Consider the following 12183-nt stretch of genomic DNA (forward strand, 5'->3'; position numbering starts at 1 on the left):
CACCTACCCCCTTCACATCACAGTCCTCCCCATCACCTACCCCCTTCACATCACAGTCCCCCCCCATCACCTACCCCCTTCACATCACCACCCCCCATCACTTACCCCCTTCACATCACCGCCCCCCCATCACCTACCCCCTTCACATCACAGTCCCCCCCATCACCTACCCCCTTCACATCACAGTCCCCCCTACACATCACCTCACCCATCACAACCCCCCCTACACATCACGCCCCCCCCCCAATCACTGTCCCCCTTTACATTAGTGCCCTTTTTCTGTGCTTTTACCTGCATTTGTTTGAAGTTGGTGACACGGTCTCTTTAAGTGCCTTGTAAATGCCTTGTGATATAAATTACTATTGGATGACAAAGATGACAATTGTTTTATTTATTTTTTTTACTTTACAACAGGTTTAATACATTTATTACCTGGGATCATCAGCACCATCTAGTGGCCGCAATGTGATAATATGTCCTTCCGATTGCTGAGCGAGTTGTCACACTGCCATGAAGGTCCTTGTTCCCTTTTCATACTGCAGGTTGGGGGTGTGAGGTCACCTATTATTTTTTTTTTGGACTTTATATTCACTTTAATACATTTATTACCTTGGATCGTCAGCACCATCTAGTGGCTGTAATGTGGTAACACTCTGTCCCCGTCCCCCAATTGCTGAGTGAGTTGTCACTTCCATGAAGGTTGTCGCTCAAGAACTTCCTGTTATGGGGTGACAACTCTCTCCTAATTGTGAATTTATGTTGTCACTGTGTCACATGTGCCCCTGATTGAAGTTGACACGCGTCTTGCACTGTCGTCACTAGTAGATATCGGGTCCTGTGAAGGAATGTAAGACGGGAAGTGGCTGAAAGAGGCTGCAGGTAATCAGCGCTGAGATCAAAAAAAAAAAAAAGACAAAGAAAAGTATTTTATTTAAAAAATTGCAATTGCGTTTTACCACTTCAGCCCTCATACCGGTACACCCCCCATGGACCACACATTTTTTTTACATTGTTTATTTGGCCATAACTTTATCAGTGCTTAAAAAAAACAAATACGTACGTTTTTTTTTAAAGAAAAGAAAATTGACTTTCTTTTGGTAATTCTGTTTTTCAAAAAATATTTTATTCTCTATGGAATTTATTGACAGAGAAATAAAATAAAAGAATTTACACAAGACATTTCTTGTGCCTTTTCTTGTTTATGTAACACTGACATTCGTAATAAACAAAACCAATAAAAACAATACAATGTCCCATGCAGAGGTCACAGCTTTGGTCTCCATCGGAGTGTTATAGTGGATACAAGGAAACGATACATTGATACATTGTAGAGATAAGGAATGAGACCTTCTAATGTCTGTGGGTGAATGATACATTACTGCCTATTCCACCACACCAGCAAACTATTGTCATTTTGACAGCCGGTAATTGTCGGTATTAGTGGCAGGGGGAGGGGAGCTGGACGTAAGAGATACATCCTTGAAACCCTATTGGACTTGTAGGACGTATCTCTTACGTTCAAATTCCTTAGAGGATTAAGCAATAATGTATTATTCTCCCGCACACATACAAAGACTAGAGGTCTCATCCTTCATCTCCCACCCAAATTTTATCCACTACCCCCCTGTTATATATCTAGTCTGTCCTTCAGTCGGGTGTTCCTGGTCTTGGCAGGCGGAGAGGGGATGGATGTAAGAGATACGTCCTAAAAGTTCAATAAGGTTTCTAGGACGTATCTCTTACATTCAAATTCCTCAGAGGGTTCAGTGATAATGTATCATTCACCCCGACACATACAAAGACTAGAGGTCTGATCCCTAATCTTACGCACTATCCCCCTAATATATATTGATTTGTTGTCCTTTAGCCAGGTCTTCCCGGTCTTGGCAGGCGGAGAGGAGCTCGACGTAAGAGATACATCCTAGAAACGTTATTGCATTTGTAGGACGTATCTCTTACGTTCAAATTCCTCAGAGGGTTAAGCAATAATGTATTATTCTCCCGCACACATACAAAGACTAGAGGTTTCATCCCTTATCTCCCACCCAAATTTTATCGGCTATCTCCCTGTTATATATTTAGTCTGTCCTTCAATCGGGTCTTTCTGGTCTTGGCAGGCGGAGAGGGGATGGACATAAGAGAAACATCCTAGAAACCTTATTGAACTTTTAGGACGTATCTCTTACATTCAAATTCCTCAGAGAGTTCAGTGATAATGTATCATTCCCCCCCAACACATACAACTAGAGATCTCATTCCTTATCTCCTACCCTAATCTTACGCACTATCCCCCTATTAATTATTGATTTTGTTGCCCTTTAGCCGGGTCTTCCCAGTCTTGGCAGGCGGAGAGGGGATGGACGTAAGAGATACATCCTAGAAACTTTATTGAATTTGTAGGACGTATCTCTTACGTTCAAATTCCTTAGAGGGTTAAGCAATAATGTATTATTCTCCCGCACACAAAGACTAGAGGTCTCCTCCTTTATCTCCCACCCCAATTTTATTGGCTATCCCCCTGTTATATATATATATAGTCTGTCCTCTAGTCGGGTCTTCCTGGTCTTGGCAGGGGGAGAGGAACTGGACATAAGTGATACATCCTAGAAACCTTATTTAACTTTTAGGACGTATCTCTTACGTTCAAAATCCTCAGAGGGTTAAGCAGTAATGTTCAAACTTTATTGAACTTTTAGGACGTTCAAATTCCTGGTTAAGAGACAATGTATAATTCACCCGCACACATACAACTAGAGGTCTCATCCCCAATCCTATCCTCTGTCCCTTTGTTATATATGGAATCTGTCCTGGAGCCTGGTCTTGGCAGGGGGAGAGGGGATTGGCGTTAGCGATACGTCCTAGAAATGTTATTGAACTTTTAGAATATATTTTTTACGTTCAAATTCCTCAGCTGTTTAAACAATATTGTATCATTCATCTGCACACATACAAAGACTAGAGGTCTCATCTCTTATATCCCACCCCAGTCCTTTCCGCTATCCCCTATTATATATTGATCTGTCCTCCAGCTGGGTTTATCTTGGCAGGGGGGGAGAGGAGGTGGACGTAAGAGATACGTCCTAAAAACGTTATTGAACTTTTAGGACGTATCTCTTACATTCAAATTCCTCAGATGGTTCAGCAATAATGTATCATTCACTCACAAACATACAAAAACTAGAGGCCTCATCCCTTGTCTACCCTCCCAATCCCATCCGCTGTCCCCCTGTCATATATTTAGTCCTTCCTCTAGTCGGGTCTTCCTGGTTTCTGCAGCTTCTGTCCTTTCTTCCTCCTCGAAGAAATCTTTATCAAGTCTCTCCAGGTTGGGCAGAGCGATGAGCGTTTCCAGGCGGTAACCATCCTCCTCTTCGACTGGGTTCTCCCTCAGAACCAACGCTCGGAGCATGGGGAGAACTTTGAGCTTCTCCACCTCTTGTAACCTGGGCACCAGATTACCTCTGCAAAGGGGAAAGTTGAAGGAAACTCAGCTATGATGAGGCTCAATATTTATGGACTTATACTCAAAGTTCAAATGTTCTGGGACACTTATAGTTTACCCATCACTGTTGCGTTGTTTTTTTTATTACATATGGTGACATCTCGTGGCAATTCAGTGTAACTACGACATGTATTATTTTACTGTCTGTAAAATGGTAAAATTCTAGTTTACCTGTATGTTGGGGTTAGTTGGTTTTAGTCCTTAGATAGATCCCTCCCTTCGTCAGGTTCTCTCAGTAAGTCACCAGCCTTCATAGTGGGAACATGGCTTATTGACTCTTTACATTTTGATATGACCGGTGAACACCCCATGTATTACATCTTAACCAGGAAAACTAGGATGTAATAAACTGCTGTGTCTTATTGAAGAGTTGCGCTGTCTGTGGAAGGTGCCTATTCATCAGGTGACCATACTGGGGGGGATAGACTGAGGTCTAAAGGACGTACCTCAATGCATAAAGCGGTCCTTGAAACAGAATATTAAAGCTGAACTCCGGGGAAAGGAAAAAATGCTGCTTTGTAGAGGAATTGCCCTGGAAACACAAGAGTTAAATGCTCATTTAGGTCTTAGGGGGCCCAAAAAAAGCAGTTTTACTTACCCGATCCTCTGTTCCCGCGGGCTGGTCCCTGCAGTCCTTCTTCCCTACATCCCGGAAATTGCAGGTTCTCTGACCACATCAAGTCCAACGCAGAGCCTATAGTCCAGTCCTGGATGGGCGGAGACCAAGGAAGAGTCCACTAATGGAGCAGGATGCCGGAGGAAGCAGACAATCAGAACTTTTTGAGGATCCCCTAGACGTAAATGAGCATTTAACCCTTGCCCCACTACAAGGGAGCCCTTTCTCCAGAGAGTGACTTTAACCAATTACGGACCAGCCGCTGTCGTCATACGTCAGTACTTTGATGTAGAATCCCGGGGTTATGGCAGCAGATAGTATTTTCTGAAACGGCGGGCAGTCCTCTTTCAGATAAAAGTGGTCTCCGCGGTGGATTCGCCGTGAGATCACCTTTATCAGCGGTGGGAGAGGTGTCCCCGTCCACCGCACTCCGTTCGTCTCCACCGCTTACTGGAGACGATCCGATCCTTTCCCCTCAGTAGCATGAAACCGAGTGAGGGGAAGATGGCCCCCGCCCGGCTCCATATCATTGGATGACGGAAGCGACACGTCAAATGTCACTTCTGCCCCATGGTCTTAAAGCAGAGAAAAACATTTATTTAATTTTTTTTATTGCTTTTAAGTGTAAATATGAGATGTGACGTCTTTTTGACCCCCAGATCTTATATTATAGAGGTCCTGTCATGATTTTTTTCTATTACAAGGGATTTTTACATTGTGACCCAATTTTAATTTTTTTTAAAAGGACAGTGTAAAAAAAAAAAAAAAAAAAGTACATTAAATTAAAAAAAAATGAATAAAATAAAAGGCGAACGCATACGTAAGTCGCACCCGCATATGGAAACGGTGTTCAAACCACACATGCGAGGTATCACCGCGATCATTAGAGCGAGAGTAATAATTCTCGTGAAAGACCTCCTCCGTAACTCAAAACTGGTAACCTGTAGAAATGTTTTAAACGTCGCCTATGGAGATTTTTATGGGTCAAAGTTTGTCGCCATTCCACGAGCGGGCGTAATTTTGAAGCGTGACATGTTGGGTATCAATTTACCCGGCGTAACATTATCTTTCACAATATTAACAAAAATTGGCCTAACTTTACTGTTATTATCTTATTTTCTAATTTTTAAAAAAAATATTTTTTTCCAAAGTATTGCAACGACCGCCATTTTATTCTCTAGGGTCTGAAAAAAATATATATAATGTTTTGGGGTTTCTAAGTAATTTTCTAGAAAAAAAAAAATGATTTTAACTTGTAAACAACAAGTTTGAAAAATTAGGCCGGTCCTTAAGTGGTTAACATAAAACTAACAGCTTTGGGATAGATACAGAAAGTATTGGGAAGTGATACTTGTATGTCTAATGATACGTATATGTCTTTCATATCCTGTACTTATTTCATTTCTTTTTGTATTTTTGTACAGTCTTATGCATTTTCTGACTGATTCGTATATATCCCCTGATGAAGCTAGTAGGCGAAATATGTCGGGCTAATATACGAATATGAAACTTCAGTTTAAGCTGAACATTTTCCATATGGAAATAAACTCAACACCTGACGAAGTCCAGTGAACTTCCTGTTTGAGCTGAAAACTCATCCGCTGCAACACTGAAATCCCAAGAGAATTCCCTTCTCACTTCCTGTTGTGTCTCCAAGACAGGAAGTAAAGAGAGATCTCCCCAGCAGGACGCACACAGCAAAAAATAAATAAATAACCTGGTAGGGGGTCAAATTCTGCAGAGTTAAAATTGCAGTGGGCCGTGGCATGTGAACAGCCCTGGCTGGCTGTAATGTTAGTGGGGCAAATTGGGAAATGTGAAGCCACCTGGTTTTACTGCCCCCCCCCCGGTTGCCCTTAAAGTGAAATTCCTAACACTAACTATTCTTAAAAATGTCCCCATCCCCCACCTGCTACTTATCCTGCCTACCCTATATATAAAAAAATCTGTATACTTACTGTACATTTTTTCAGTCTGCTCTGGTCCAGCCTCGTGATCCTGCAGCTCCAGCTTCCCTGTATCAGAGAGCAGCAGCTGCTTCCCTGTATCAGAGAGCAGCAGCTGCAGGGGAGAGGAGAGAGCACTCCACAATGGCTGGGACTCGGGAGCCCGATAGGTGATGTCACTGCTCCCAGAATTTCCAGCCATGGTCGAGTGCTCCCTCCTCTCCCCTGCAGCTGCTGCTCTCTGACACAGGGAAGCTGGAGCTGCGGGATCATGTGACTGGACCAGAGCGGACTCCAAAAAGGTAAGTACACAGTTCTTTTTTACATAGGCAAGATAGGTAGCAGGAGGGGGGAGGGGACATTATAAATTATAGAAGAGAGGGGAGCCGGCAACTTCATATCAAATGTAAAGACTTTTATTGGCACGTGTTACAAAAAGTACAAAATCAGACGCGTTTCATCACATCGCCTCGATCACTGCACACAACTAAAATGAGAAACTTACTATATATAGATTAGAAAGAGGGGAGGTATGAAAGTGAAAAGTCCATTGAATTGTCCAAATGGTGGGGGGGGGGGGGGGAAATATGTACCACAATTCAGAATATCAATAAGAAACGAAACAGCAAAAAAAAAATGAATGAAATAGCTGCTAATAGTCTGCAAAAAAAATAAAAAAATTAAATAGCTGTTAATATAATAGTCTGCAAGAGATCTGCAAAAAAAAAAGGAGAAAAAAAAAAGAAAGAAAGAAATAGCTGTTAATAGTCTGCAGAAGATCTGCAAAAAATAAAAATAAAATAAAATAGCTGCTAATAGTCTGCAGGAGATCTGCAAATAAAAAAAAAATAAAACTAAATCGCTGCTAATAGTCTGCAGGAGATCTGCAGAAAAAAAAGAAAAAAAAAAAAAAGAAAAATATAGCTAAAGTCCATTGAATTGTCCAAACGGTGGGAGGAAGAGAAATATGTACCGCAATTCAGAACATCAATAAGAAACGAAACAGCAAGAAAAAAAAACAAAAAACATTGTAATGAAATAGCTGCTAATAGTCTGCAGGAGACCTGCAGAAAACAAGAATTTAAAAAAAAAGAAAAAGTTAAAAATAGGTGCTAATAGTCTGCAGGAGATCCCGCAGACTATTAACAGTTATTTCCTTTTCTTTTTTTTTCAGCAGATCTCCTGCAGACTATTAGCAGCTATTTCAATTTTATTTTTTTGCTGTTTTGTTTCTTATTGATGTTCTGAATTGTAGTACATACTTCTCTTTCCCCTCCTCACTGTTTGGACAATTCAGTGGACTCTTCACTTTAATTGGATTATTGCCCATCCGGTGGGCGGGGTTTCTTTACCCCCCTCTTTGTATCCTATATATAGTATTTTTCTCATTTTAGTTGTGTGCAGTGATTGAGGCGATGTGACGAAACGCGTCTGCTTTTGTACTTTTTGTGCCAATAAAAGTCTTTACATTTGATGTGGAGATGGAGTTGCCGGCCTGTCTCTCTTCTACTATTGTCTAAGTGTGCAGAGCACCCCCTGGTGGTGGACTTCACTTTACATCCAGGAGGCTTCCTCTGTCAGAGCTCTGCACTCCCTTGTCTACATTCATCATTATTAATTAGGCGGGAAGCCTTCTGTACATGCCGTGGACGGCCGTGGGAATGGTGCCCTAGTGGTGGAAATGGATCTTCATACCGGAGGTTCAGGTACTGAAGAGCTCGCATCTTCTCCGAGAAGCCGTCCAGGGTCTCCAGTTGGTTGTCTCTTAGATGAAGGCTGGTGAGACTGACGAGATGCTCCAATCCTTCCAATGACTTGATGTTATTCTGTGCCTGAGGAGAACCAAATGGTGAAGACCTCCATGAACCCGGAAGATGTTGGACTTGCAGGCAGATAATGACTTATACAGATCCAATCATATGTTCATTGACATTACTTCCTTCCCTTCCTGGTTCTACAGCTTCCTCACCTTTATTCATTTTCATTATGTGCTTTCTTCTAGTCCTATCACACTGGGTCTCTGTGCTTCTCTATGCAATGCAGGCAGGTCATGGCTCGTGGGAGGGGCCGACAGGGTACATAGCTTCCTGAAGACATCACAGCACCCTGCCTCAGTACGCCTCTCAGGAGCCCTCAGTTCTGATGCAAGCAATGGGCTGGCTCTTGGGGGGGGGGGGGGGGGTATGCAAATATCAAAATGCCATCATGGGTGGGTGTCAGTCTGGAGGAGTAGATGTTCCTTTTTGAGCTTACAAGTTCTAAAAATACCCTTTATGGCCAAAAGAGTGAGGAAACCTGACCAACACACCTATTTATGGCTATTTAACATCCCATTTCACAACAATGGCCATTATTATGGAGGTGGCCGCCATTTGTGCCCACAATAGCCTCCACTCTTCTGGGAAAGATCTTGGGGTGTGTCTCGGGAAACTTGTGTCCACTGAGCCAAAAGAGCATTTGTGAGGTCAGGTACTGATGTTGGATGAGAAGACCTGGCTCACAATCGGCATTACAATTCCCAAAGGGAATTCCCAGTAGGGTTGAGGTCAGGGCTCCGTAAAGGACACTTGAGTTCCTCAATGCCAAGGACCTTCACCGAACTGTCACCACAAGGTCCAAAATGGCTTTGTACTCCGCGCCATTAACAGTACCCTTCATTGGAGACACCTGAACTCAATAAGGAGGGGTGTCCTTCAAACATTTGGCCTTGAATATTAGGTTGGTGTGATAGTCCAGTGGCCAAATAGTGTGATGTAATGGGATGTTCAATAGATATACAAAGGAGTGATGGTCAAAAGTGTGGTGACCCCTGACCATCACACCTACATACTGTATTGGCCTATTCAACATTCCATTTCAAAACCAGGGCCATTAATATGATGTTGGCCTCCATTTGTGCCCACAATAGCCTCCACTCCTCTGGGAAAGCTTTCTACAAGATCTTGGAGTGTGTCTGCGGAAACTTGTGCCCACTGAGCCAAAAGCATTTGCGGGGTCAGGTACTGATGTTGGACGAGAAAACCTGGCTCACAATTGACAGTTCAATTCATCACAAAAATGTTCAGTAGGGTTGAGGTCAGGAGGTCAAAGCCCTGGGCTTGTGGGACATCTCAATTCGAAACCATGGTCATTAATATGGAGTTACCACCCTTTGCCAGTTATAACATCCTCCACTTCTTTGGGAAGACTTCCACAAAATTTTGGAGGCCTGTGGGAATTTGTGCCCATTGGTGAGGTCAGGTACTGATGTTGGATCAGAAGACCTGGCTCACAATCGGCATTACAATTCCCAAAGGTGTTCAGTAGAACTGAGGCCAGGGCTCTGTGAAGGTCACTTGAGTTCCTCCACACCAAACTGGTCAAACCATGTCTTTATAGAGTTGGCTTCATACACAGGTATGCTGGAACAGAAAAGGACCTTCACTGAGCTGTTACCAAGGTCCAAAATGTCTTTGTACGCTGCAGCATTACAGGACCCTTCATTGGAGACACCTGAACTCAGTAAGGAGGGGTGTCCTTCAAACATTTTTCCTTGTGCAATAGGTAGGTGTTATGGCCCAGTGTCCCCAATAGGTAGGTGTAAAGGTCCAGTGTCCCCATTAGAAAGGTGTGATGGTCCAGAATCCCCAGTAGATAGGTTTGATGGATGGTCCAGTGTCCCCAATAAGTAGGTGTGATGATCCAGAATCTGCAGTAGGTAGGTATGAAGGTCCAGTGTCCCCAGTAGGTAGGTGTCATGGTCCAGCATTCCCAATAGTATGTGTGATGATCCAGTGTCCCCAGTAGGTAAGTGTGATGGTCCAGGGTCCCCTGTAGGTAGGTGTGATGGTCCTGTGTCCCCAATATGTAAGTGTGATGCTCCAGTGTCCCCAATAGGTAAGTGTGATGGTCCAGCATCCCCAAAACAGTTACTCAATAAGGATGAGTGTCCTTTAAACATTTGGCCTTTTGTAATAGGTAGATGTGATGGTCCAGTGTCCCCAATAGGTAGGTGTGAAGGTCCAGTGTTCCTATTAGAAATTTGTGATGGTCCAGCATCCTCAGTAGGTAGGTTTGATGGATGGTCCAGTGCCCCCAATAAGTAGGTGTGACGGTCTAGTATCTGCAGTAGGTAGGTGTGAAGGTCCAGTGTCCCCAATAGGTAGATGTGATGGTCTAGCATCCCCAATAAGTATGTGTGATGGTCCAGTGTCCCCAATAGGTAGGTGTGATGGTCCAGTGTCCCCAGTAGGTAGGTGTGATGGTCCAGTGTCCCCAAACCAGTAACGCAATAAGAAGGGGCGTCCTTCAAACATTTGGCCTTGTGTAATAGGTAGGTGTGATGGTCTAGTGTCCCCAATAGGTAGGTGTGATGGTCCAGTGTCCCCAATTGGTAAGTGTGATGGTCCAGCATCCCCAAATCAGTGACTCAATAAGGATGAGTGTCCTTCAAACATTTGGCCTTGTGTAACAGGTAGGTTTGATGGTCCAGTATCCCCAATAGGTAGGAGTGATGGTCCAGTGTCCCCAGTAGGTAGGTATGATGTTCTAGCATCCCCAATAGGTAAGTGGGATGGTCCAGAATCCCCAAACCAGTGACTCAATAAGGTTAGGTGTCCTTCAAACATTTGGCCTTATGTAACAGGTAGGCGTGATGGTCTAGTGTCCCCAATAGGTAAGTCTGATGGCCCAGTTTCCCCAATAGGTAAGTCTGATGGCCCAGTTTCCCCAATAGGTAAGTGTGATGGCCCAGTGTCTCCAATAGGTAAATGTGATGGTCCAGTGTTCCCAAACCAGTGACTCAATAAGTATGAGTGTCCTTCAAACATTTGGCCTTGTGCTATAGGTAGGTGTGATGGTCCAGAGTCCCCAGCTCTTGGGTCAAATAGTGTATATGGCAGAGGAATACAAAACCTGCAATGTACAATCAGTAACAGAAGTTGCCATCAATGCGTTTTAGAGCTCCGTCTTTCCTAAAGAAAAGGCAGACCCCTGAAACACACCAGTAGCGTTGTCACAGCTCAGGTTGGCTCTCCCGGGGGGGGGGGGGGGGTAGAGAAGTCTAGCTAGTTCAAGTTGGAGAATCTAGCCTGGCTTTCTTTTTTGTCCAATCTCCTCCTAACCCGTCCTCCTATAGTGGTTATTAGGGGATGACTGTCCAGGCTGCACACCGCCGGGATGTCACCTATATTCCTGATTCATTCTGGAACCTGACTGGTGCTTATCAGTGTGCTCTGCGTTCATTGGTACATTCCGATTTAGGTTTTTTTCGTTGGGGGGGGGGCATTCACATTTCTGTTCCTTAACTCACCAGGTATAGCTTACGCAGGTTTGGCAGGTAAAGTCCGGCTGTGCTCTGCAGCTGATTGTTTCGTAGTTCCAGAGTGTGCAGACTGTATAGTTTAATGCAGTTGAGACTCTCCAATGTACGCAGTTTATTCCCTGAGGAGACATAGTTAAGTCAAGGGGGTAAGTAGGCAAGAATATAAGAGATGTCAGTTCCTGTATTTAAGGTTCAGGCCTGAGAGCGGGCACCGCAAATTATTGCCATATTGTTTATAATATAATTATGAATTATGATCGTCGGCTCCATCTAGTGGCCATAATGCGGCATTTTGTCTGCAATACATCAATCAGAAGAAATACTGCATTATGACCACTAGATGGAGCTGATGATCATAGGGAATAGTTATATTACAAACAACACGGTGCCCATCCAGCTGGTTAAGACATCTGCACTTTGAATGTCTTTATACGTAGACCCCCAAGTGGTTTTCTAGTGTTTTTTTATGTGTTAGTAGGCGTTTTCAGGCTTGAGCGTTTTTGTTTTAGCCAACGGAAAGCGAGTTACTAGAAGGAGAAGCAGCGTTTTTCGGGCACTCCCGTTAAAGTCTGTAGGGACCAAAAACACGCAGCTCTGCCCCGAAGAAGCTTATGGACCTGTTCCAGCCATGGCGCTCATGTGTGAATGGCCACCATAGGATACAATGGGGACCCTCGTGTCGAGCGTTGGAGCTCTTCAAGAAAAACACTGCAAGTTGCTCAGGTGTGATCCAGAGCTATCCAAGACTCGACTCGGAGTCACTTCAGGTGTTTAACATTTGTCTCCACCCAAAACTGAAACAGGTACTTAAAGCTGA

At 43.7% G+C, this 12183-nt stretch overlaps 1 protein-coding gene across 1 annotated transcript in view; it reads right to left on the reverse strand.

Moving 5' to 3' along the window:
• Positions 1–2311: 2311 nt before the first annotated feature.
• LRRC23 (leucine rich repeat containing 23) overlaps positions 2312–12183 on the reverse strand; it is a 29639-nt gene continuing 19767 nt past the window's right edge. The window contains exons 5-7 of the mRNA XM_073595433.1: positions 11355–11485; positions 7760–7896; positions 2312–3461 (exon numbers count right to left, since the gene is read on the reverse strand). Coding sequence (XP_073451534.1) covers positions 3230–3461; positions 7760–7896; positions 11355–11485 — 500 coding nt within the window. The 3' untranslated portion in view covers positions 2312–3229. The remainder of the gene's footprint in view (positions 3462–7759; positions 7897–11354; positions 11486–12183) is intronic.

The sequence above is a fragment of the Aquarana catesbeiana genome, linkage group LG08, assembly GCF_042186555.1.
Source record: "Aquarana catesbeiana isolate 2022-GZ linkage group LG08, ASM4218655v1, whole genome shotgun sequence".
In the NCBI taxonomy this organism is placed as follows: domain Eukaryota; kingdom Metazoa; phylum Chordata; class Amphibia; order Anura; family Ranidae; genus Aquarana; species Aquarana catesbeiana.